The sequence below is a fragment of the Chiloscyllium plagiosum genome, unplaced genomic scaffold (assembly GCF_037043375.1).
Source record: "Chiloscyllium plagiosum isolate Xiang-an unplaced genomic scaffold, Cpla_swu_hap1 HiC_scaffold_13, whole genome shotgun sequence".
Classification (NCBI taxonomy): domain Eukaryota; kingdom Metazoa; phylum Chordata; class Chondrichthyes; order Orectolobiformes; family Hemiscylliidae; genus Chiloscyllium; species Chiloscyllium plagiosum.
The window spans coordinates 79,124,874-79,151,889 of NW_028270151.1; the positions used below are offsets into that span (position 1 = coordinate 79,124,874).

Below are 27,016 nucleotides of genomic sequence, written 5' to 3' on the forward strand. Positions count from 1 at the left end.
TTGTAGTAACAACAGGAAGAGTTAAATTGGATTAACTCATAGTCTGGACATACAAAGATATCAGCCTCAGCAATGAGGTGTTGGCTGATGTGAGAATGGAATGTTAATTACTGGAAGAATGCCAATATGTCTGGGGAACACCAGGGGAGTGTGAAAGGATAATAAATCTCTCTGTAAGAAACATCTAAAGGAGATAAAGAAATGAATATTTTGAAGGACATCTGTAGTCATTCATGTGTGTGGAATGTCCGGAGAACAATAAACAGCTAGTGATATTAATGGGCAAACATGGTAGCACCAAGTGGTTACGTGACTACTGAGATGCTTATGTATTAACCCTTATGTATATGCACACTAATTGCATGGTGTCATATATAATTAACTATTACACATCACATCAGTGTACTATTAGAATTCCACCTAGACTTGTATTGGAGTTACCATGAGTAAGCAGAACATTCTGCTGGATAATCCACAATGAGTTCTTTGTGAGGACAGAGATACCAGTTTCATGAATTCTATAAGTAATATAATTTTTTATTCATAAGTTATTCAAACATCCAACTTGAGTCCACATGCCAGTATTAAAAATGAAGATTAATGATAATGCTTAATTCAAGAGAATGAAGGTGGCGTATTTACCACTCCTGACATAATCAAGACATTGAATCTCTTGCTGTGCTATCCAAGTCCTCAGTATGATGGCTTGTACAATCGTTGTTTGCTCCAACTAATCTCTCTTTGGGTTCGATTTTCTCTTGTACTTAACAGAAATTGTTCTTCCCTTCTGGCACTCACTGCTTCAATAACACCTCAGAAAACCTGGGGAAATTTTACTCCTTTAGTAAATGTTTTCTATAAGCAGACAAAACGTGAGAAGTCTAGAAGAACTTATTGTATTGTGTAAATGTAAGCTTCATTTAAGAGGCAGATTCATCACTTAAATAATGACCCAAGATTTTCAAGAGAAATTGTGAGACATAAATGGATAGTTCTAATTGGTCTTTGGAGGAGCCCAGTCCCTTCTCAATATACTAATGCCAGCCAGAGTTAAAATCAGATTAAATACTATATATTCTGGCAATTCGCTGCTGAAGCCATGTGCTTCAAATCAAATTGATCACATTTTTTGAGAGAGACACAACAATTTGGAGGTCAAAACTGAAGGTTCTTAAACATTCAATGTGCATTTAATGTGAACAACTAAAACAAAACCAAAATATTGAGGGTGCTGGATATCTGAAACAGTCTGTGTTGGAGAAACTCAGCAGGTATGCAAACACCTATGGAGTTTTGAAGGTAAGCCACATTAGGTTCACACTGTTGACCGTTATTCTCTCTGCAGATGCTACCAGACCTGCTAAGATTCATCAACACTTCCTATTTTAATACTTTTTAACTATAGCCAATTGGCTATGAACATGGACTCTATAGACGCGATGAAATCAGAGGGTAAAGGTTTAAGGTAAAAGGGGAAAGATTTAAAAAGGACTTGAAGGGTAACGTTTTCCACAGAGGGTGGTGCATGTATGGAATGAGCAGCCAAGGAAAGTGGTGAAGGTGGGTACAATTGTAACATTTAAAAGGCATCTGGATGGGGATATGAATAGGAAGGGTTTAGACAGATATGGCTCAAATGCTGGCAAATGGGTCTAGGTCAGAGTGGGACGTCTGATCAGTGTCGACAAGTTGGACTGAAAGGTCTATTACTTTGTGACTAAGATAGAAAATTTAAAATATGTTGTTTCAGAAAAAATGCAATTAAATTTATTCTACGTAACAACTGGGTTGTTTAAAAGCAGTTTTAAGAACTTTTCTTTTTCCTTAAAATAAATATTTAGGATATACCTGTTTGTTGCTCGGTGTTTTGAGCTAAAAGGGACATTTTCATCTATTTCATCTCCTGTCCCATTAATGTATTTACAGAAATTGGAAAAGTTATGCATTTTACGAGGGTGGCACGGTGGCTCAGCGGTTAGCACTCCTGCCTCACAGCACCAGGGACCCTGGTTCGATTCCTGCCTCGGGCACCTGTGTGTGGAGTTTGCACATTCTCCCAATGTCTGTGTAGGTGTCCGTGTAGGTATCCTCCCACAGGCCAAAGATGTGAATTGGTCATGCTAAATTGTCCGTAGTGTTGGGTGCCTTAGTCAGGGGTAGGGTAGGGGAATGGGTCTGGATGGGTTACTCTTCAGAGGGTCGGTGTGGACTTGTTGGGCTGAAGTACCTGTTTCCATACTGTAAGGAATGGAATCTAATCTACATTATTTCAGAAGTTACACAAATTTACTTTATTGTTAGAGTTTAAACGATGTTAGGTTGTTACAGATCATTGATGGGGAAACACCATCACCTGCAACATCCCCCCCCTCAAACCACACACCATACTGACTTGATGGGTTCCTTCAATGTTCGTGGGTAATAATCCCAAAACTCCCTCCCTATACCACAGGGACGGCAATTGTTCAAGGCTCATTATCACCTTCTCAAGGGCAATTAGGGATGACTAATTAATGCTGGCTAAACCAATATTGTCCTCTTTGTGCAAGTGAATTTTTAAAGAATGCTTTTTTGTGCATTGCAATTTCTAGTTAAATTCTATGACTTTGTAAATTCTTCTCAGTTTATGTAATTGTGAAGTCTCTTTCCTCTGGTCTGGATATCAGAGGAGTCACATTCTCGAGGCTAACAATCAGATTCCCCACAGAAATGCAGAACTCAAACTCCCACTGCTTGGTCCTGTAAACTGTAGCTCCAAATTTCTGTGGGATTCTCTAATCTCAAGTCAAAATGTCAGAAGAATGCCTGGAAGAGTATCTGTTTATTTGTTGACCTATTGGTAAAAGCAGATCAAAAATTAATAAGAAACGCAGGTTGATGTTGAGGCTTGGCTTTTCATCAGAACTTGGTTGTAAGAGTGTGCTATGATGTTGATTCATTCTTGAGAGAAACAAAAGCTCACTCACTTCAATAATTTCAGTCCGAGACCAAAAATCTGAACTAGTAGTGCCGCTTTATTTGTACACTTGCAAGTGGGTGCAATGTCTAATGCCAGGTAAGACAATGACAAATGCACATCAAATCCAACAAACTCTCGAAATTTATACAGTTTGAATCCCCATATTTTTTCCTTATTCCATTGTTTGCCCCCATCCTCCGCTTACGTCACTCATTTCCTTAAGACTGATCCCACAACTTCTGTTTATCCGGCCTTGTCAGTGACAAATGTCTATCTCTGCCTCCCATAAGGTTGTTTGACGTCATCCCATCCTTTGCTTACCATTATCTGCTCCCTCCATCTGCGCTGCCCCTCACAGCATCTTATCACTAAGCCCTTTTAATTGGGGTTTGTTCCTGTGTCTCTGTACAAGTGGGAAACCTACTGTTTATAAAGGCCTTTTTTTTCCACAGCATTTTATCTAGTGCCTGTATTTCTACCATTGTTCTGTAATCACGTCTCATGCTAACGTCCTTCCTCTATGTAATTCCCATTTTTGCCAACTCAGCTCCTAGCTGAGAAAACAATCACAGACTAATGTGAATTCATTTACTCTGTATCAGAACTTATAATTTGCAGAAATAACATCAATTCGCCTATATCCCACAATTCTGAACCTTCAACATTATTAAAAGTAGAAATTCTTCATTTTAAATACTTAATATAACCACACAATCTAGGTACCATCATGACTGCCCCTGGGTTTCTCTGGGATCTGAGGCTAGTGCAGATAATAGATAATTTACATAGGCTCACGTTTTGTGGCTTTGATCATTGCAGGCGTGCATTTTAAAGAATTTCAGTTCACACATTAACTTTAATAAATAGGGGTATAACTCCTAATGAAAGAAACTGAACAGCACAATCCAAACTTTAGTTCCCAAGGTAAATGAACTCACTTTTGGGAAGGGGAAAAATTGCCCCAAATTATGGGGTCAAACAAAACCCGAAGAATTGCAGAAGCTGGAAATCAAAAGTAAAAACAAAAACAAATTGCTGGAAAAAGTCAGAACTGTCTTGAAGAAGGGTCACTGGACCCAAAACATGCTTCCTCTCTGTAGGTGCTGCCAGACCTCCAGAGTTTTCCAGCATGTTCTGCTTTGTGCCCAAATTATGGGATCTTTGTTACGGCGCAGATGCAAACTGGAGTCAGACCCACAGAGGCAGGCTAGTCCAAAGACCATGTCATATCAAGTCACTCAGGATTCACCACAATTCTACTTCAGAAGCCATGCTGAAGTTAAATAAAATCAAAAGTTTATACAATGCAATTTAATAGGTACTTAAAGAACCGGTGATAAAATCCCATTCAATAAGTGGAAAGAGCATAAATTACATGATCCTTTCTAAAAGCAAACATTTGTATTCATAACTCCATCAAAACATTCACCTCAACAATATACTCTTAGAACTGGCAAACTACGCTTCACACTGTGATACTAAGTTTTGGAAGCAATATTGTTATAATTATAGTCATTAATGCTAAGCCAGTAGTTAGTATTTTTAAAACCTCAGCCATAGGCAAGCTTTTTAAAATTAAGTTAAAAGGTAGGGGATTTAAATAACTTCAAGTTTAACAGTATCCTCGACATTATGAGCATTTAGGTCGATTTTAGAAAATCATAACTCACCTTCATAATACAGCCCTTGCTCCATCAAAAATAGACTCAGTACAGAATTTCAAATGGCTTTAATATATTCACATTCTTTTGAGTCATGCCCTTCCCATTTCCATTGTTCCTCCCGGCAAAGACTGGAGAATCAGAAATGGGGGAAGAGGCTTCTGAACAGAGAACATTCGGAATCCCCTTCTCTTTAATATTAATGACAATGATCTGGGTCATTCAGATGCAGGTACCAAGTTTGGATAGGGGTCTCCAAGAAGATCTATGGCTCTTTATGATTTTATGAAAATGTAGTCACGGGGTGAGGTCAAAGTGTTATTTACTTGGAGAGGTTGCTGGTGATGGGGCCTTTTCATTAGGCCTGTGTTGTCCTTTTGCTGATGGTTTTCCACACTGGGTGTTCAAGAAGTCCCTTGATTTTTGACCCAGTAATGTTAACAATATATGCCCAAATAAGACTGGCTTGCAACTTGGAGGTAGACAACTTTCCGTTGATTTTGCTGCTTGAGAGTAGAGGCCGCATGGTTTGAAGGGACTGTCAAAGTTAGCTGCCAGTTTGAAGTTTCAAAAATTACTTTCCTTGTCAGATTTAATATATCAAAGTTATTTTTGGCTGGAGTTATAGTTGGCTACAAAATGCCAAAACAAAATCTATCCAGCATTTACTCAAAAAAAAATTAATTAAGTTGTGCAGTTGCTGTTGTGAGGTGATGTGCAGAACAAAAAGCAAATATTTCTGTGGGGAGTGGTGGGGGTAAGGGGATGGAATATGCCTTGAATTGCCAAAGAAATAAATCTCAGTACTTACAAACCCTTTGGCTTTCTAAATTTATTGGTCTACTTGAGATTTTACTGGTGTAAAGATGTATGGCTTAAATAATGATAAAGCCACATTTTGTGACCTCTATCTGTCTTTACCATACTCAGGGCTACTTGTGGATAATAATGTTTTAATAATATTTTCTACTTTCCATTTTGGTGGTTGGCTAGTTTGATGTTAATGAAGAACTGCAGTTTTAAGTTCCCTTGGTGCTGTACAATGAGATTTTACAATCGCCATTATGCCACGGCTACCAATCTATTGGTAGCTCAAGTAAAGAAGCAAATCCAGAAGTGCCCAGGGCCCTTTTATAGATAGGGATGTTATACTGCTCAGTATGTCTCAGATCATTTGTTCATCTGACATGCCTAGACCAAAAGGCATTCAGGTCATTGCATGCTTGCGCTACAGCATAATGAGAAGGAAGTTTACTGCTGCCATACATCTATATAAAAATAATGTCTTTGGAAAGATGGATTCAAAATAAAAAATAAAGTGTACCCCCATGAGAGCAACAATCTGCTGAAATCGTGACTAAACAAAAGTGCCATTTGTGATTGGAAGTAATACCCCTGATAAGGGTGAACCCAGGCCCAACACTACATGAATGGCAACAGAGGCATTTTCATAAAACCCCAAAGGAACAAAAGGGCTGCTTTTGCAAGATTCAAACCCACCAAGTCTTTCCTCATTTAACAATCACAGAAGAGGTTAGATAGAAAATTATTTGCTTAGACTGCAGGACTTCATTTTTCATTCATGCATTGGTGATCATAGCAATCCAAATTCAGCTACACACCAGCATCATGTGCACGTTGTTGACTGAAACTCCACAATGTAGACTTCCCCAGAGATTTCCACTGTACCATCCTCCATCAAATTCAAACTCCCACTGTTTGACTGGCAACCAATGTAGGTTAACAAGTGTAACAAACATAGGTCAGCATGGTGGCTCAGCGGTTAGCACTGTTGCCTCACACGGGACCTGGGTTCGAATTCCCATCTTGGGTGGCTGTCTGCGTGGAGCTTGCAGATTCTCCCTGTCTGTGTGGGTTTCCTCCCACAGTCCAAAGATGTGCAGGTCAGGTTAACTGGCAATGCTAAATTGCCCATAGTATTAGGTGCATTAGTCATGGATAAATGTTGGGAAATGGGTCTGGGTGGGTTACTCTTTGGAGGGTCGGTGTGGACTTGTTAGGCCAAATGGCCTGTTTCCACACTGTAGGGAATCTAATCTAATCTAATCATAGGGCTGATAGGGGAATGAGACATGGAGCAATTAAGGATGAGTGTCTGAATTTTGAACGAGCTCAAGTTTATGAAGGGTAGAATTTGGGAGACTGGCTTGGAGTGTGTTGAAGTGGTGAAATAGACAAGTGATAGGCTGGGACAGGGGCAAAGTCTGGAATGGAGTGGAAACACATGGTGATAGTGATTCAGTGGATTCAACAGGATAGGTAAACTTTCTACTGGTGGGGGTAATCTAACATGAAAGGGCATAGTCTTAAAATTACAGTCAGGTCATTCAGGACTGAAATCAGGAAGCACCTTGCGTTGGGGGAAATCTGAGGCTATTGATTCCAAAGCCTATGGACGGTAGGGTACAATTGAGGGTACCCTACAACTGAGTTGATGGAGTTAAGATACAGATTGACCTGGATCTAGCTGAATGGTAGATCAGGCTTGAATAGCCTCTTCTTGTTCCTATTTCCTCTGTCTAGTATTCGAGATTGTCTGGAGGAGAGTATCTGCATTTCTACTTCCTCTTAAAGCACAAAGTTACCAGGGAGAACTAAAAATCAAGGGGTAACGAGGACAGCTCTATCAAGCAAACTACTGAATCATAACGGTCCAAACTCGAGTGCAGCTAATAGGAACAAACATGATTTAAAGATGCAGCAGTGGTGTAAAACAAGTCAAAACAAAGCTGCCAAAAACACAAACTAGCCTCAATAAGACTTTAGGGTGGACATGTTAGAAACTTCTACTGGCTAAGCATCTGCAATGCTGGCCTTGGTCTAATTGAAACGCCTGGACAGTGGCTGAAGCAATTGCACTAATGAGGTTTGTGCAAGTCCAATGGAAAGATGGGGCGAACACAAATCCGGAATAGAATCCGCATCCAGTTTTCCACTGCTTCTGAGCCTAGAACAAGCACTTAATTTCCACCACAGTGAATGGTACTTTTGCAAATTGTCAAACTAGAAGCTCCCAATGTCCAAAGAAACATTCTTAATACACTAGAACTCAGACCATTCACTGCAGCTAAACGAAGTACAACTGGCAGAGTGAGGGGCAAGTTATAAATTTGTCAGTCCCCAGCCCCCAAACAGCAAATGGGTTATTACTTTTTTTCTTAAGGAAACCACGTGGCAATCAAGGGATCGGAAGTCTCTAATATAATGCTCTGCCACTGCATAGCTGCTACCTCGACACATACAAGATGGTTTCTGGGTCTGTAAGGTTAGACCTTACTGCACAAAAATATTTTATTTCCAACCAGCTTTTCTTCCTGCACTGGGTGACAGAGCAGACAGACGGAATGGAAACAAAATCAGAAATTGCTGGAAAGGCTCAGATCTGGCTGCATTTGTGGAGTGAAATCCAGAGCTAACATTTTGGGTTCAATGACCCTTCCTCAGATCTGGGAACAGAATGGATATCAGTATGGTTCTGAAAGTGTACATACTGGGGAGTGCTATAAGCACCACCAAACATCATGATGTCATGAGGACTTATTTGAGAACAGCTTGGGACTCTAAATAATGAGACCTATAACTCCTCAGTTTTTGTAACAATGACCATCAAACAAATATAACCAGTAACTAGACGTTAAAGTGCAACAAATATACCCTTGTTAACCACAGGACATTCTCTTCTAGTTAAGTTTTCCTTGACGTGATGTGTGTGTGTGTGTGTGTGTGTGTGTTTGTGTCTCATATAGAAAGTTAAGTTAAATGAAGCAAAATTTTGAAGATTAATATTAGAACGTGTTGGGCAGTACTTCATCCAGTAGTTCCCATGGTTGTACAGTTAGTGAGAGACACAAACAGGGACAATGTCCTTCATCTCTCAGCCAATGGCTCCACTATTATTTTTAAACTTATTGTTCATAGGAAAATTCTGCCACAGATATCACATTTCAAGTATCATAAGTACACCAAGGCAGAGAGAAAGTCAGTAATTTCTCAGTTTTGTTTTATTTCGTTGGAGTTGAAATTTTACATTTGAAATCTTCAAGTTTCTTTGTCAAACAGAAGTTGAACCTTGACTGACCTCTGCACCTACTAAACTTACTCTAATCCCTAAACCTGAACAGCAAGCAGTCTAAAGGAAAGTTGTACAACATCATGGGATGACAACCATCAAAGGGATGGCCAGGTTAAGGTCAATGTTCTATCTAATGTTAGTTCTTAAAGTTTATACAAATCACAAGGAGAAAAATGCTGAGGGTACTAGAGTGGAAGGTTCTGAATGATAGTGACACAAGAGATCACAACTAAATCTACGTAGCAACTCATGATTGGCAGCATGGTAGTGCTGAATTTCCATTCTAGCACAATACAAAAGAATGTCATTGGCTAAATACACTTTTCCAAAATCCATTATCTGGAAAAGTGGGGAGGGTGGGGTGAAATAGAAAATAAACTAGCATCCATCATGAACACCTTGTACTCGTGAAGGAAAAATAATGAGCACAGTGAAAGTCTGATTTATATTTCCACTTCAGATGACCTCTCATATTTGAAGTGGAATGGATCAATGATACATCATCAAGCCATGACCCACATCTAAGTCCTGTCAAGCACCATCTCAAGTCTTTCCAAAATAATCCAGTGAAATGAAATGATGTGTGTTCATATGTATGTGATAGATCTAGTGTTTCTCAACTTGCACTAGAGCAGCAGTGGCTGGATAATGATATATATTGCTACATGTGTATAGGCGAAAGAGACGAACATGGACAGGATTGTGCATGAAAGCTTTTGCGTGAAATGTCTTTCACAATCAAAATGCTTTTCACTATCAAAATATATCAAAAATGCTACAAGCTAGAATATGCCAAGAATATTGAATGACCTAAACTGGGAGAGCAGTTTCTGCATATCTCACGGGGGACATAACTGTAATGTAGCTGAGGTATATACCTCAACCTTACATAAATTTTCTAACAGTGTAATCCATCCATGTGAATATAACCTTTCTAAAACCTTAATGTGTTGCTACCTTGTGGTGTACCAAATCAAATCAAAACTGGTTTAGGACAGTATGGGTAGTTTTATAAAATATAATTGCTTTCTTGGTTTGAAGTCAGGCTGCAGGTTACTTTGCAAGATCAAGTTTCATTTCCATGTATTATTAGACAACATCACGTGCAATACATGCTGCCTACCTACTACACTAATCTCTGGCACATCACTTGCTCAATATATTCATTCTACCACATTTCACTCCAAGGTGTTGCGGGGTAGGGGGGGGGGGGTCATTTCATCATACTAAAGAAAAGTCCATGATAGCCGAAAGATTTTTTTTTAAAACACATTTCTCAACAGGTCCCTTAATCACCACAAATTCTGTAAATGTTGGACAGAATTCATATTGTAGTAGAGTTACAACTGAGAAAGGGTATGCCTTAAAAGCGATTAAAAGAACTGGGCTTCAGTCCCAGGACACTAGCACCCACAACTCGGGCACCCTTGTGAATCAGCTAGCAACATGAATGGCAAACTCCTGCTCTTATAGAAGAATGCCTTGGTCAGTTCCTTTCCTTCTGAAAAATGTAGATCCCATGCCAAACCCCCTGGGTTCCGAATTAGATTATGAAATGCGATCATTCATTAAAATGAAGAAGCTGCACTAATAGTTTGCAGAAACTCCCAGGTAAGTATCTATTACATGGATATACAGCTACTCTGAAGTTATGAAGAAGAGGTTAACAAAGTGAATCCAACCAAGAAATATTTGATGCTGCATATGACAAACTGCAGGGATAGCCGTGAAAAGCTACAGGAAATGACTCAACTGGACATGTCAATGTGTATACCATGCTGGTATTATCGTTGCATATGATAACAATGTATGGGGGTAACTGCTTGCAATCTACAGTCTTAAGCCTCAAGTGCAGTGGTTAAAAAGCTGGAATCTCAGTGAAAGAAACAGTTTTTAATTATTGCTTTTCTTCAATCCACATACAGTCGTATTCACAAATAACTTTAAAAACAAGGAATGAGAGAGAAAAATCCATCATCAAAATCTGGGACATCATATTTATTTTGTCATTGTTAGTCAGTAGTCACGACAAATGATATGAAGGCCGTGCGTTCTTGACTACAAATGGTGATAGTTGAGGTCCTGAGATCACATTACTTTTAAACTGAAGCACTTTTTACTCAACTCTTATCAAAATAGTCAGGTATGGTGCAAACATCTGTATCCACATAACAGTGAGAGACCCAGCTCGGGGCGATGTCAGAAAAACAGAGTACAAGAGGTAATGCTCTGAACTAAATATTGAGTCCAAGAGACTATAAAGCTTGTGTTGAGCTCAACTGGAATACTGCAGCAAGTCAAGGATGTAAATATCAGCATGGGAGCAAAATGGTTTATTGAAACAGCAAGCAACTGAATGGTTGGGGTCATTCCCATTTCATTCTGTTTCTCTCTTCAGATCCTGCCAAACCCACTGAGCTTTTCCACTACTTTGTTTTTATTCCCATTGTCCAGCATGCAGAGTATTTTGTTTTCATTTCCATAAATTATTTGGCCTCATGTGGAACTCGCATATAATTTCCCTAATAGATCTAATACTGGTCCCAAAGTCAGGTAAACAGAACCATCCTGGTACCATAGAAGCAGATGGCCTCCCATGACACGGGTGGTGGTGGGACTGTGGGGGAGGGAGGAGAAGGGGAAAACTTCGAGACTCCTGTTGCCTCTGAAACAATGACCACTGGGGACCCAGTGTTTACTGATTATTGACAGCATTAGAAGTTGCCTGTGAGGACCATTCACGGGTGTTGGTTGCGAGGCCCAGTCTGAAACTACCAAGTACATAGATCAGAGTTGGAGGGGTTCGCTTTTAAAATTATCCTGCAGCAATGGTATACTTACATATCAAGTAAGTTAAATTTCATTTTAATGCAAAATTACAGGGAAAAGGCAGCAGAAGGAACTAATTTTAACATGTTTAGAGAGCCTGTTGGGCTGAATGGTCTGTTATGGTACCACAATAACTCTGTGATTCTATGATGTGGAATTTCTTTTCCACTCCTGACCTTGAGACATGCTTCAATTCCCTACAAAAGCCATGAACCAAAGGCCTGGTGTGTTGTTACTGACCTAAGGGCACTGTACGAATACAACTGCAGCAGCCATGTAAAGTAAGTGGGACATGAAACGGGTCAGGTTTCAGGACCAGAAAGATTGAGCAATGATGAAGACGGTCACTGAAGAGGTTTATGAAAACGGCTCAGAGGATGAGCGTTTAAAATTGTGGGAGCAGATCGGATAAGTTGAGATTGCTCTCCTAAGAGCAGAGAAGACTAAGAGGAGATTTGCAAGAAATATGGGAGGTGGAATAATTAAGTATAAATTGTTTGCAGTGACTGAAGATTCAATACCCAGATGACAGAGATTTGAGGCAAAGGAACAAGTGGAACATTTTCTCATGCAGTAACCGGTTAGGATTTGGAATACACTGCTTGATAGGGTGGTGGACACAGATAAGACCCTAGCCTTCACAACGGAAATGGAAAAAAAGCACTCAAATCTGCAGGGAGCTGGGGAAGGAACTGACTGGATTGATCATGAAAGAGTAATTGCCGGCTCAATGGGCTGGAATAGCCTCCTGTGCTGCATTGCTCTTTGATTGTTTACGGCTGGAGACGAAGCAGAATTCAGTAGCTCTGTAGTCAGGGCTGCTAATCTATTATTGATGTTAACAGTCATAATGCCATCCTGCAAAAGGTGAAGCAGCAGCTCTGCATGAGAAGGAAAGAGAGCTTCATTGTATTAAAAGGTTAGCCTTTGTGGGGAAAAAGATAAGGTGGATTACTAAAATGCACCAGAGTGCGCACTTGCTCATTGTCTCATTACTGCCCAATTTTGCTTCACCATGTACTGTAATGTAATTAGGGTCTGAGCAACTATCCTCATGTATGTTTCTGCAAGAGAAGGCACTGATAGGAACCACCACTAGAAGGTGTTGGACAACAAAATAACATGTCAGTGCTTGTACTGAAATGAGATGTTACAGCAAACCATTTGGAAAAGAAACAACTTTAACTAGGATTCAACCAACAACAGACCTCAACACCAGCATGAACAAACGAGGCGACAATAACAGTATATAAAACAGAATCTTGAACTCATTAAAGACTTCCACACATTACAGTCTGGGATGGAGGACTTCAAAATCCTTTCCTGGCATCTGGTTCTGGATGTTATTTCTCAAAACTACCACTGTCTCAGACAAGAGTGGCCGCAAGCCAGTCTGTGTACAGGCCGTACTCCTTGGCCCTTCTATCCATGCACACGTTAGCATTCCAACACCAGCAGGTGCAGAGAAATGTTGCCAAGTCAACTCTGTTCCGCCATGTGATTGAGTGGTGAGAAAAAGTTTTTTTTTAAAAACAAGAATTGGTTCAGCTTACTAAACAGAGGAGGCAGCAGCTCCACCATTGGGTTATTGGAGACAAAAATAAAGGATCTCTGCTATTGTCAGGTGCACGGATGTTTACATCTAGGAGTGTTGGTCAGTGGCAGGCTGGCAACTCGACAAGATCAGATGAGAGGAGTAAGGAAATAAAAGTTAAGCATTTTACTTTTAAATTTCTGAAGTGTCCTGAGGTTGTCCCATCTTTTCCCTTCAAGATTGGCAAATCCTCCTGGACACCTGTATTCACCTACGAGATATTCTCATTGAGGCAGGGTCCTCATGTCAATGCCTGATGGCGACCAAAATGATGGTGACATTATCCGCAGAGCCCCGGCGGACTGCCTCACTGGCCAGTCTGTTACAGGCAGCTTCAAACTGCACGTCCTGTGCCGACTTCCCTGGCCTTGCAGTCAGAGTCTTGTCCTGTGGGTTGACACAAAGACCACCCGATGGAGTTACTGGTTTACAACTCAGGTAAGCAGCTGATACAGACAGGTTCAAGACGAGAAAACTCCTGGGGGCCCAGTTTGGTACCTTCTGTGGATTTGAGGGAGTAGGGTACGCATTCGCTGATTGTTACTGCTGGACAAACCGAACCATGCAATGCTTGGCTGAAAACCCCAGGGGCATCCTTGTCCTTTGGTTGTCTTACCAGAACACTGGCTGCGAACTGGATGGAACTTATTACCCTATTCAAAAGTGTCTAAACTTTATCCAGTATGTGTAACCAAAGAGTCACCCCGCTCCATCCAGTTTTGGAATTTAAAGTCATAGTGGTAGCCCGCATTAGAAGTGGCCTTGGGATTCAGAATGGAGAGTAAGAAAACTTGTTGCCTTTCTAGAGATTCCTGCCTGTCCAGTGACACCTGTTGTGCATATGAGGATGCTGACTAAATTCACAATGGGTGTTGGGACATTATCCATTAGGAGTATGTATAATGTACGGGCACTTTACAAATTAATGTAGAGAGCTGAGTGCCCCTGGAACAGTCAGTAAGCTGGAACATTATCCATCTTTTCGACCCCTGCCTTTTCTCATGCCTCACAAGAGACAACATGCCAATGGAAGGCAATGAAGGAAATGACAAGCAAGGTACCTTGTGATTTTTGAAACATATGGATAGGTGGTTTGACTCTCCTGTTCCTCGGAGGCTGTCTGACCTGCTGTGCTTTTCCAGCACCACACTTTCTGACAACATTCAGATCACTGCAGTTGCACAGCTTATAAAAGACATTGGTCATGATCTTTCAGGCATGAGGAGCATAGGGCTGGCTCGATGGAGTAACTGCTCAGTGGCACAGTGGTTAGCACTGCTGCCTCACAGCGCCAGAGACCCGGGTTCAATTCCCGCCTGAGGCGACTGACTGTGTGGAGTTTGCACGTTCTCCCCGTGTCTGCATGGGTTTCCTCCGGGTGCTCCGGTTTCCTCCCACAGTCCAAAGATGTGCAGGTCAGTGAATTGGCCATGCTAAATTGCCCGTAGTGTTAGGTAAGGGGTTCATGTAGGGGTATGGGTGGGTTGCGCTTCGGCGGGGCGGTGTGGACTTGTTGGGCCGAAGGGCCTGTTTCCACACAGTAAGTAATCTAATCTAATCTACATTCATGCTGTTTTGTTATGTCCACCATAGAAAGTGGATGCTTCAGTTCTCACAGAATCATAGAATCCCTAAAGTGTGGAAGCAGGCCATTCGTTCCATCAAGACCATGCTGACCTTCCAAAGAGTGTTCCACCCAGACATCCCTACCTCATCCCTGTAACCTTGCATTTCCCATGGCTAATCCACCTAGCGTGCACATCCCTGGACACTATGGGCAACTTTGCCTGGCCAATTCGACACAGGAAATGCAGGGTTACAGGGATGGGATAGGGGGTCTGGGTGGGATGCGCTTTGGACGGTCAGTGTGGACTTGTTGGACCGAATGGCCTGTCCACACTGTAGGGATCCTATGGGGCTGGGTAGAGTTGAAGTAAAGTGCAATGTAAGTGGGAAGGCCTGGAGTGGCAGGTTGGGGAAGCAGCTGTTGCTCAGTCAGGAAACGATCTGGAACAGCCCAGAAAGGGCAATTGCTGGTGGACTGGGAAACCTGAAGCTGTTCAATAAGCAATCTGCAGGGACGTATTGGCTGGAGGTCGTGACATATCAAAACCTTCATCCAACCTGCAAAACTTTACAAAATTCACCAGAGGAAAGCACACCACTGACACACCAGCAAACTGTACCTCAAGTATTGCTGAAACAAACTGAACAGCTTCCTCTGGGGTGAAAGCTTTAAATAATCCATCACAAGCCAGGAGAATAAACCTGTAAAGAAATAGAGAAAAAAAATCACACAGTTGTCATAGGAAAGCATTGTTTCAGAAGCAGTGCCGATTTGTATTTGGACGAAAAGCAGCACAACACATTTCGCTACGGTTTACACTTTCTTTGGGTGGTGGCTCCCTCTCCAATACCTCAGTCATTTGACCACTATTCATGTCTGAGCACTTCGTGCTAGAAACTGTACTGAGGGCAGCAGAGCCCAATTCTGTAACAAAAACAGAAGTTGCTGGCAAAATTGAGCATGTCTGACAGCATCTGTGGGAAGAAAGCAGACTTAACATCTGGAGTCCTATGACTCTTCATCAGAACTGATAGCAGCTAGGGGAAAGAAAAATGGTATTTATGCTGAAAAAAAGTTGGGGTGAATGGATAGTTGGAGCCCAGAGAGAAAAAGAGACAGAGATATGAAAGGTGCAGTCAGACAAGGGCATTATGATAGTAGGGCAGGACAGAAGAAGGTGAACAAGTAATAATGAGAGCTGGGAGTAGGAGAGAATGGGTAGGTTGTGCTGAAAGTAATCCACATCACAACAAAGGCTGGGTGTGAGGGCTCAATTATGTCTTTTATCTCAACTTATTACCACAGGGGGCAAATTCCTCAGCCACATTTGAACTGGGAATTGGCCACTAGAGAGAGGACCCAATGCAGAACTGTTAGTTAGCCTTTAATGACTATCTCTAAGTGTACCAAGCATTTAGAGGAGATAAATGGAAATGACCATTATTTCACAATTATTATTAAATGCATCACCTCAATCATTCCAGTCATGAGACATGCAAAAGAACAGAATAACACAGTTGGTACCAACATCTAAAGATGAATTTTCCATGAAGTGACAAATTTGTGACAGCAAAAATTTTAAGGTGATATATGCAGTGGATGCAGACCTTCAAACATTTTTAATGCAGAGGTATATAGATGCTTGAAAAGATTTAGATATGTAGGATTGTAGGGTTGAGGTTAAAAATCAGATCAGCCAGGATCTTACTGAATGCTTGAGTGACCCACTTTTATTCATTGTATGAATATTATTGAGGCAGGGAGGCAAGTTCACACTCTTAGACAGCCCGAACCTACTCCATTATTGCCTTTTCCCTCGCAACTTGTGACTGAAAGGATTCTAGTGACGTGGTTAGAAATGGCAATTATCTGGTCAGTTCAATCAACCCTGCTAGAGAAATCTGCCTCATGTGGGTGAAAGAGGAGGAAACAAAGAAAATGGGAACAGCAGTGTACTATTGTACCCTTTGAGCCTACTCCACCATTCAGTATGATCACGACTGATTATCCTACTCTGTATTCTGTTCCTGGGTGGGGAAAGAGGGTAAATGAGGAAACTGTTGAAATCCACATTTATCCCGTGTGGTCGCAGTGTCCCAAGGCAGAATATGAGGCGTTCTTCCTTCAGGCATAGAGTGCTAACGGTTTGACTGTAGAGGGGGTCCAGGACCTGCATGTCCTTGGCGAAGTGGGAGGGGGAGTTGAAGTGTTCAGCCACGGGGTGGTGGGATTGGTTGGTGCGGGTGTCCCACGCCTCATATTCTACCTTGGGACCCTGCGACCACACGGGATAAATGTGGATTTCAACAGTTTCCTCATTTACCACCACCTCTCCTCAGACCGCCCACCCCCCATTATCCCAGTGCCAAGCCTCCAACTCGGCACAGCCCTCCTGACCTGTCCATCACCTTTCCCATCTATTCGTTCCACACTCCTCTCCGACCTATCATCTTCTCCCCCACCTTTATCTACCTATCACTTTCTCAGCTACCTTCACCCCCAACCCCACCCCCGTGCCATTTATCTCTCAGCCCCCTGGCCCCACACGCCTCATTCCTGATAAAGGGCTTATGCCCGAAACTGCTCCTCGGATGCTGCCTGAGCTGCTGTGGCTTTTCCAGCACCACAGTCTCGACAATGTTTTGACCTCAACTGCTTCCTCTGGCAGAGAAATCCACAGACTCACCACTCCCTTGGGGGGGGGTTGGAATTTCTCTTCATTTCAGCCCTAAATAGTCTACCCTTGTACTCTTAGGCTGTGACCCCTGCTTCTGGACTTCTTGGTCATCGGGAATATCCTTCCTGTTTTCACAAGTATAGGCGAGTGAGAATTTACTGGTTTCTGTGAGATTCCCTGGACCCACCCACAATCTTCTACAATCGAGTCAACGTTAACTGATCTGGAGTCTCTTCATACATTGATTCCTGGAATGACAGGAATCAGTCTGGCACTCCCTCCAGAGCATTCTTCCCAATAAAAACAAAGCAAAATTGCACATTATATTCCAGCAAATCATCTTGCCATCATAGAGTCATAGAGATATACAGCACAGAAACAGACTCTTCAGTCCAACTTGTCCATGCTGACTAAATATTCTATATACATCTATTCCCATTTACCAGCATCCCTCTAAACCCTTCCTATTCATATGCCCATCTAGATGCCTTTTAAATGCAGTTATCCATATCAGCCTCCACCATTTCCTCTGCAGCTCATTCCATACACCCACCAACCTCTGTGAAAAAAGTTGCCCCTTAGGTCCCTCATATATTTCCCCTCGCACCTTAAACCTATGCCCTCTAGCCCTGGATGCCCCATGTCAGGAAAAAGACCTTGCTTATTTATCCTATCCATGCCCCTCATGATTTTATAAGCCTCTCTCAGGTCATCCCTCAGCCTCCATGAAAAACAGCCCCAGCCTGTTGAGCCTCTCCCTATAGCTCAAACCCACCAATCCTGGCAACATTCTCATAAATCCTTTCTGAACCATTTCAAGTTTTATAACATCCTTCTTATAGGAAGGAGACCAGAATTGCATGCAATACTCCAAATGTGGCTGAAGCAATGTCCTGTACAACTGCAAAATGACCTCCCAACTCCTACACTCAATCCACTGACCAATAAAGGAAAGCATAACAAATGCCTTCTTCACTATCCTATCTACTAAGACTCCACTTTCAAGGAGCTATGAACCTGCACTCCAAGGTCTTTTTGCTCATCAACACTCCCCAAGATCTTCCCATTAAGTATATAAGTCCTGCTTTGATTTGCTTTTCCAAAATGCAACATCTCGCATTTATCTAAAACTCCTTCTACCATGCCTTGCCCATTGGTCCAGCTGATCAAGACCCCATTGTACTCTGAGATAACCTTATTCACTCTCCACTGCATCTCCAATTTTGGTGTCATCTGCAAACTTACTAACCATACCCCTGTGTTCACATCCAAATTATTTATATAAATGACAAAAAGTAGTGGATCCAGCACCGATCTTTGTGGCACACTGCTAGTCACGGGCCTCCAGTCTGAAAAGCAACCCTCCACCACCACCCTTTGTCTTCCAGACAGATCCATATCCAAATGGCTAATTCTCCATGTATTCCATGTGATCTAACCTTGCTAACCAGTCTACCAAGAACAACCTTGTCGAACGCCTTACTGAAGTTAATATAGATCACATTTACTATTCTGCCCTCATCAATCCTCTTCATTACTTCTTCTTCAAAAAAATCACTTCTCTCTGCACTTGCACGCTTACCTTCAGTGACTGGTGTAACAAGATACCCAAGTTTCACTGGACCTTCCCTTTTCCCAATTTTATTGATACGTCACATATATCAACAATTAATCAACTTGTCCAAATCACAGTGAAGCATCTCTACAACTCTGCTGTTCACACTCCCACCCAGCCTTGTTTATCTTCAATCATGGAGATATTATAGTCAGTTCTATCATCTAAATCATTTGTGTATATATATAATGAAAAGCTGAGGTCCAAGCCCTGATCCCTTCAGTATCTCACTGGTCACTGACAGTCACTCAGAAAATGACACATTTATTCCTTTTTTTTGTTTTCTGTCTGTCATCCAATCTCTATCCACATCAGTTAAGTAAATTCACCAGACGCCCAGAGAACCATAGGGCTGCTCTCTCATTGGAGAGAGATGACTGGTTGTACACTGTTGGTGCACTACCCTCAATCCCATGCACTTTAATGTTATATGCTAGTCTCTTATATGGAAGATGATCTTCTGAAATTAAGTAAATCACATTCATTGATTCCCATTTATCAGCTCTATAGTTATATCCTCAAAACATTCTAATAGGTTGTAAATTAGTGCTGACTCTGTCCAATTCTGTTACTGTTTTCAAATGTTGTTCTGTTTTCAAAAGGGCAGAATTTGCCTAGCCTGATGTACGACACAGTTGCCATTTACTTTGTTGTATTTGCAAATCAATTTACGAACCATTTCATTTTTTTTGTTTGTGCAACTATTCCTCCTTTGACAGTATAGTGAATGTCAAAGGTAGGGAGATAATGTGGAATCAGACAGTACAGAAGAGGCCCTTCAGCCTAATTAGTCTGCACTGTCAAAAACTTATTTAAATCTACATCAGCTCCACACTCCAGCAACGTGCCCCATAGTCTTGAATGTTATGACATTTCAAGTGCTCACCCAAGTACTTTTTAAAGATTGACCATGATGTTATTGGTAGCCAAGCTGGCTGCTTTATGGCTGGAAACTTGGGTATCTTGTTACACCAGTCATTGAAGGTAAGCGTGCTTTGTAAGTTAAAGTCGCATGAACAGAATTACATACATTCAACAGCTAAGTTTAGGAATCTGACGATTGGTTTATGTTCTGAATTGTCTCAAGTTTGGTAATGGACCACATCCCATATTAAGCTTCTGCCCAGCCTCCCATCCCTTGCCCCTGTGTAATTTGAACAGCCATTTCCTCTATGTGCAATCTGCTCGATCTGAAACAGCAGTCACAAACATCAACAGGCTCCTGCCACAGCAGGGCGTAAGATGATTATCTGGCACTGCCTCGCAAGCAGGTGAATGAGTCCCATATTTACACTTTAATGCTAAACCCAATTGAATGAGCAACAGAAATAGACATTTGTTGAGCCCGTCACTGCACATCATTTGCTGTCATGAGGAAACCCACAACAACTTGATGAGCATAACAAGGTGAGGAAATACGGGCTGTGCTGATGTCTGGTTGAGACAGGCAAGATAATGTAGGGCTCCCATCCATTCTCACTCTCTTTTTCCCCTTTCCTCTGATACAGAGATGAAGTATCTGATATGACAAATACTTTTTCAACATGTTATGATGCTGTAGCCACAATTTATAAAAGGGACTAAGAATTTGATTAACTTTAAAATGGTTGGTGTATTTTTCTTTTAGCTCCCTCCAGACACTTGGTGCAGTGTCTTGAAAGTCAGCATTCCTCTTGCAACTCACTTAAATCACACCCTTCACACTTGGGCCTAGCACGATTCGATTCTATCTAGGTTAATAGGGTAGTGTACTCTAGTAGATGCAGCCTAAGGATGGGAGCTCAATCCCGAAGGCAAGTTGTAAAAATGAATAAATTAGGCCTTTCTAGGCTGACACCAGAAGGAAAAATGCTGCAAACAGATATCAGAGACCTCTTGTGTGTGCATTCATCAATGCCATTAGTGAAGACAGTACTTTTGTTTTGTGGACTGAAATGAGAACCCCAGCTTTAAAACAGTTCTTTCAGGAATTGCTGCATGTTGCGAAAAGTAAGTAACCTGACACTGATGGTAAGCATTGTACAAACAGCAAATCTGCTGACCACCATTATGAACATACCGATCATCTCTGCAACCCACGAACAGGAGCCACGGAACTGTCTTCAGCCTTCCTTCACTCATAACCTACCTTTCTGTGAGCTTGCAATAAAAGGGGGAGATTATAAGGGGATTACAGTTGTAATTTGCTGTGATATATGCCAACAGTTTATAACTGTTTACTTGGAACTACAGTCTAATTAATTCTAACAAATAGTACTTTTTTTAAAAAAAGTAACCTGGATCTGAAAAATCAAGTAAATTAGGAGATTTTGTGTGCTTAATTTAAAATCTTTAACTTTTGTGACCAATCCAGAAATACTGGGGCTTGATTTCCAGTGCACTATCCCAGAGAGTTGTGACCTGCTCTTACCTGGTCTGATCTAGAGGCGAAAGTGAGGATTGCAGATGCTGGAGATCAGAGTCACGATTACAGTGGTGCTGGAAAAGCCCTTCATCAGGCATGAAGGGCTCCTGCCCGAAACGTCGATTTTCCTGCCCCTCGGATGCTGCCTGACCTGCTGTGCTTTTCCAGCTCTCAACTTTGACCTCAACAGCTTAATGATCTTGGTAAGTACTTTAACAAACCATTTAACAGCATAAAAGAATAAAACTACCCTTTAAGGGCCAGGTATTAAATATGTTCCCCACGTCTTGAAGAGTAGTATTTTTAAAAACCATGTCCAATGGAAGTAGTAAGTGATTAGTACTCAGAACTGGGAATCTGGGTTCATTGCTAATGCTTTTTTCTGAGTCCAAAAGACAATGAAACCAACTGTAGTAGCACAGTGGTTCAGTGGTTAGCACTGCTGCCTCTCAGTGCCAGGGACCCAGGTTCGATTTCACTCTCAGACGACTGTCTGTAAGGAGTTTGCACATTCTCCCAGTGTCTGCGTGGGTTTCCACTGGCTGCTCTGGTTGCCTCCCAGAGTGCAAAAATGTGCAGGTTAGGTGCATTAGTCTTGTGAAATACAGGGATAGGGTTGGGGGATACATGTGGGTGGGATACTCTTTGGAGGGTTGGTATGGACTTGTCAGACCAAATGGCCTGATTCCACACTGTAGGGATTTTATTCTACTGATGCTCATGCTTGCTAATTTAGGAAATGTCAAAAAATGAATATGAGATTCAGTGTTTAAAAAAAAGGGTACTTTTTCTTTTGATCCTCCCCTCCTAGTTACTTCTGTTGTTTTGGCTTCCCCGCATTATGTGTACTCCCCATCCGGCAGTCTTGGGCAGTAGGCTGCCTTTCCTTATTTGAAATAATCATTGCCTGGCAGCTAGGTGGACCAAAGTTACCTGCCATGTCACTTCAGCTTTCCAGTTGCCTCTGTCCTGTTGCAAGTTGGCAGAGGCTGCTTCAAAAATAATCAAAATGCCAACAACGCTGATCATTGCAATATCATCAACAAATATGCCTCCTAACTTGACAGCAGAAGAATTGTCATTAATGAAGCAACTAAGAGTGGTAAGACTCAGACAATTCCCCGAGGAACTCCTAAAGTAATCTTCTGGGTTTATGATTTGCCTCTGATAACAATGACAATCCTTTTTTTGTGTCAGATATGATTCCAGTCATTGGGAGATTTGACTTTAGTTTTTCTAAGGCTGTCTTAATAGGAAGGGCAGCTATTCTTGCCCACTCTTCTGGCACTTCGATCTCGCGTCAATTTATGAATCAAAAATTTATTTATATCTGGACCAAAACAATTCTTGGGGAATCCACACTGAGGTTTACTGACAAGGGTATGGTGAGTAGATGTTATTTGATGTTATTCGAATGGGAAATGAACCAAGGACAGTAATTGGCCATCTTAGACCAACCTTATTCAGCATGGTTGAACATGCCTGGGCAATCCCCCATCACATTGGGGAGATGCCAATGTCATAGTTGTACTTGAAGAGCTTGGCTAAGGTACATTGCGTGTATACACGTCTCAGTATTATCACCAGGAGATTGTCAGGATGCCAAGAGCAATTCCCTTGAATGCTTGGAGTTTAACACGCAAGTGCAAAGGAAAAGGCTGAAAAGTTTGTAGGTGTTATTCGCCTAGAGTGCCCACCTCAGGACCCGATCCTACTTGGTCTTCTCCCATCAATGCAAAGTTGCTAGTGCCCTGTCAACTTACAATGCGACATTAAGAGATGACTGGCTTTTAAAATGCCCACAACTCATCCATATGTATTCTTTTTCTTCTGACTTGACGTTCTAAACTACTGATTGTGATTCAAAAATGGAGCAGTGAATTCAGTAATAACCTGCACTGTCTCAAATGTGAAATTCACAAAAATGTCTTTGAAATATCACCCAAGATTTGTGCAAACCTATGATTTTGATGATGATGTCAAGATGGCTGCATTCTGTTTTCATTTAGGGTTGTGTGAAACCCCTTTTGATTACAAAATCTTTTCACAGTTCCAACTCCATGATTTTTGTTTTACGTCCTTCATGCAGTTGCTTTAATTTCTTTCAAAATTGATCCTAAAACCAAATGACTAAGTATCACCTTAGAGGGATGGTTTGACCTGGGAATTCTGTTTAAACCTTGTACTTACTTGGGTAAGTGGTATTATCACTAGACTATTAATTCAGAAACTTAGCTAATGTTCCTTCAGAGAAGGATATCTGCCATTCTCACTTGGTCTAGCCTAGATGTGACACCAGACCCACAATGTTGTTGACTCTCAACCGAAATGGCCTCGCAAGCCACTCAGTTCTAACAACTGCAATAAAACATCCACTAAGAAATGAAACCGACGGACCACTTGGCATCAATCCAGGCACCAGAAATGACAATGGCAGAAATAGCCCTGTCAAACCTGCAAAATCCTCCTCACTAACACCTGGGGGGCTAACGCCAGAATTGGGAGAGAGCCGTCTCAGAGACTAATCAAGCAACAGCCTGACATAGTCATACTCGTGGAATCACACCGGCAGGACAGACCCAGCAGAAGTTGCAGTACAGTAGTTCACAGTCAGGAGGAAGTTGCCTTAGTCCTCAACATTGACTCCACACCCCACTATACCTCTTGCTGATTACCACGTACTGTCCTCTCTTGGATGATAATTGGGTATTCCTCCATGTTGAACAACATTTGGAGGAAGCACAGACGATGGCAAAGGTATAAAATGTACTCTTGAGTCGTGGATTTCATTGTCTACTGCCAAGTGTGGTTCGGCATCAGCACTACTGATCAAGCTGGTCTGGTTCTAAATGACAGAACTGCTAGACTTGGGCTGGGGCAGGTGGTAAGGGAACCAACAGGAGGGAAAAACATATTTGACCTCAACCATACCAATACACCAGTTGCACATGCATCTGTCTAGGACAGCTTTGGCAAGAGTGCCCATCACACAGTCCTTATGGAGACAAAGTCCCACCTTCACATTGAGAGTAACCTCCGTATTGTTTGGCAGTATCACTGTGCTAAATGGGACAGACTCTGAACAGATCTAGCAATTCAAGACTGGGCATCCAAGAAGCACCGTGAACCACCTAAAGCAGCACAGTTGTACTTCAGCACAAGCTACAACCTCATGGCACAGCATATCGCCCACTCAACTATTACCATCAAGCCAGGGGATCAACCCTGGTTCAATGGAGAGTGCAGGACAGCATGCAGAATCAGCAACAGGCATACCTGAAGATGAGGTGTCAATCTGGTGAAACTATCAAACAGGAACATTGCACGCCAAGCAACATAGATAGCAAGCGATAAGCCATCCTCCAACCAAAGGATCAGACTTAAGCTCTGAAGTTCTGCTATATTCAGTCATGAATGGTGTGGATAATTAAATAATTTACTGCAGGAGGAGACTCCACAAATATCCCCAATGATGGAAGAACTCAACACATCAATGCAAAAAATAAGGCTGAAGCTTTCGCAATAATCTTCAGCCAGAAATGCCAAGCAGATGATCCATGTCAGCCTCCTCCAGTGGTCCCCATTATCACAACATCAGCTAATTCAGTTCACTCCATGTGATAGCAAGAAGCGGTTGGAAGAACTGAATACTGCAAAGTACATGAGTCCTGGCTACATTTTGGTAATTGTACTGAAGACTTGTGCTTCAGAATTTGCCACTCCCCTAGCCAAGCTGTTCCAGGACAGCGAACAACATCTGGCATTGACTCAACAATGTGGAAAATTTCCAGGTCTATCCTGCATACAAGAAGTAAGATAAACCTAACCCAGCCTAATACTGTCTCATCAATATACTCTCATAATGGAAGCTATCAACCACCGAGCTATCAAGCGGTACTGCTTAGCAATACCTGCTCACTGATGTCTAGTTTAGGTTCTGCCCTGGCCAGCCAGCTCTTGACCTTATTATAGCCTTGGTTCAAACATGGACAAATCAGCTGAATTCCAGAGGGGAGGTTAGAGATCGACAGCCTTTGACATCAAGGCCGCATTTGGTATTAAGGAGCCCTCACAAAACTGGAATCAATGGGCATCAGGGGCAAACTATCTGCTGGTTTGAGTCATACCTGATACACAGGAAGATGGACTTGGATGTCAATGGTCACTCTTCTCAGCTCCAAGGCATCTCTGCAGGAGTTCCTCAGGGTAGTGTCCTAGGCCCAAACATCTTCAGCTGCTTCATCAATGACCTTCCCTCCATCAGAAGGTCAGAAGTAGGGATATTTGCCAATGATTGCACAATGTTCAGCACCATTCACAACTTGTTAGACTTTGAAGCAACCCAAGATCTGGACAATATCCAGGCTTGGGCTCACAAGTGGCAAGTAACAAGTAACATTTACACCACACAAATACCAGACAATGACCATTTCCAATAAGAGACAATCTAATCACTGCCCCATAACATTCAGTAGTGTTTCTGTCACTGAATCCCCAACATCAACATCTTGGGGTTACCATTGATCAGAAATTCAACTGGATTCGCCATACAAATATAGTGGCTTCAAGAGCAGGTTGGAGGCTAGGAAAACTGCTGCAAGTAACTCACCTCACCATCATCTACAGAGCACAAATCAGAAGTGTGATGGAATGCTTCCCCACTTGCCTGGATGGCTGCAGCTCCAACAAGCAGCTTGATACCATCCAAGTAAAACAAGTCAGCTTAATTGACATCAAATCCATAAGTATCTATTCCTTCCACCACTTAGTCCACACTGCTGCTATTGAACATATCTACAAGATGCACTGCTAAATTCACCAAAGATCCTTAGATGGTGCCTCCAATACCCACAACTACTACCATCTAGAAGGACAAGGACAACAGATATGCGAGAACACCACACTCCAGTTCCCTTCCAAGACACTCACCATCCAGAGTTGGAAATATATCACCACTCATTCACTGTTGCAGTGTCAAAATCCTGGAATTCCCTCCCTAATGGAATTGTGGGTCTACCTATAGCACAGGGACTGCATTAGTTCAGCAACTCACCATTACCTTCACAAGGGCAACTAGGGACCAGCAACACATGGTGACCAGCCAACAATGCCTACATCCCATGAATTTATCAAGTTTGTTAGGAATTTTAATTTGATAGATTTAAATATTTTTATGATGATCTTACTGCCAAAAACAGCACAATTCTTGTGTGCAAATACAAAGGAAATGATGGAAGTTATCTTGGATCACTTGAGCTACTGGTATGTCTGAGGTTGAAACACTTATTAGTCTTGTGGTTGATTAGATACAGGGTGATTATTATTCCATTTTTAACTAAGGTGTAGCAATCCCATTTATATATCAAGTGTTCAGTCAGGATGCTGCTGATAATCCAAACTCTGTGGAGTTAAGGGGTCAAGAGCTACACTAAAATAAATTTCCAGCCTACAAAACATTTGGGTGAAGTGAAGTTTGTGAATGAAATGTGTCCATTTATGACTTCGGACTGTGTAGTCAGTGGATCAGGCAATAGATCGTAAACAATAGGAGATTATTTGGCCATTTGAGCTTACTGTGCTATTTAATAAAATCATACTTGATCCTACTAGTCCCAAC

General features: G+C 41.8%; 1 protein-coding gene across 14 annotated transcripts in view; it reads right to left on the bottom strand.

Moving 5' to 3' along the window:
• Positions 1-8,624: 8,624 nt before the first annotated feature.
• The window catches only part of ilkap (integrin-linked kinase-associated serine/threonine phosphatase), a 50,850-nt gene continuing 32,458 nt past the window's right edge, over positions 8,625-27,016 (bottom strand). For all 14 annotated transcript variants that reach the window (XM_087993803.1, XM_087993812.1, XM_087993806.1 and 11 more), the window contains 2 exons: positions 15,323-15,404; positions 8,625-13,523 (listed from right to left, as the gene is read on the bottom strand). In XM_087993803.1, the coding sequence (XP_087849929.1) occupies positions 13,383-13,523; positions 15,323-15,404 (223 nt within the window). In that variant the 3' untranslated portion in view covers positions 8,625-13,382. The remainder of the gene's footprint in view (positions 13,524-15,322; positions 15,405-27,016) is intronic.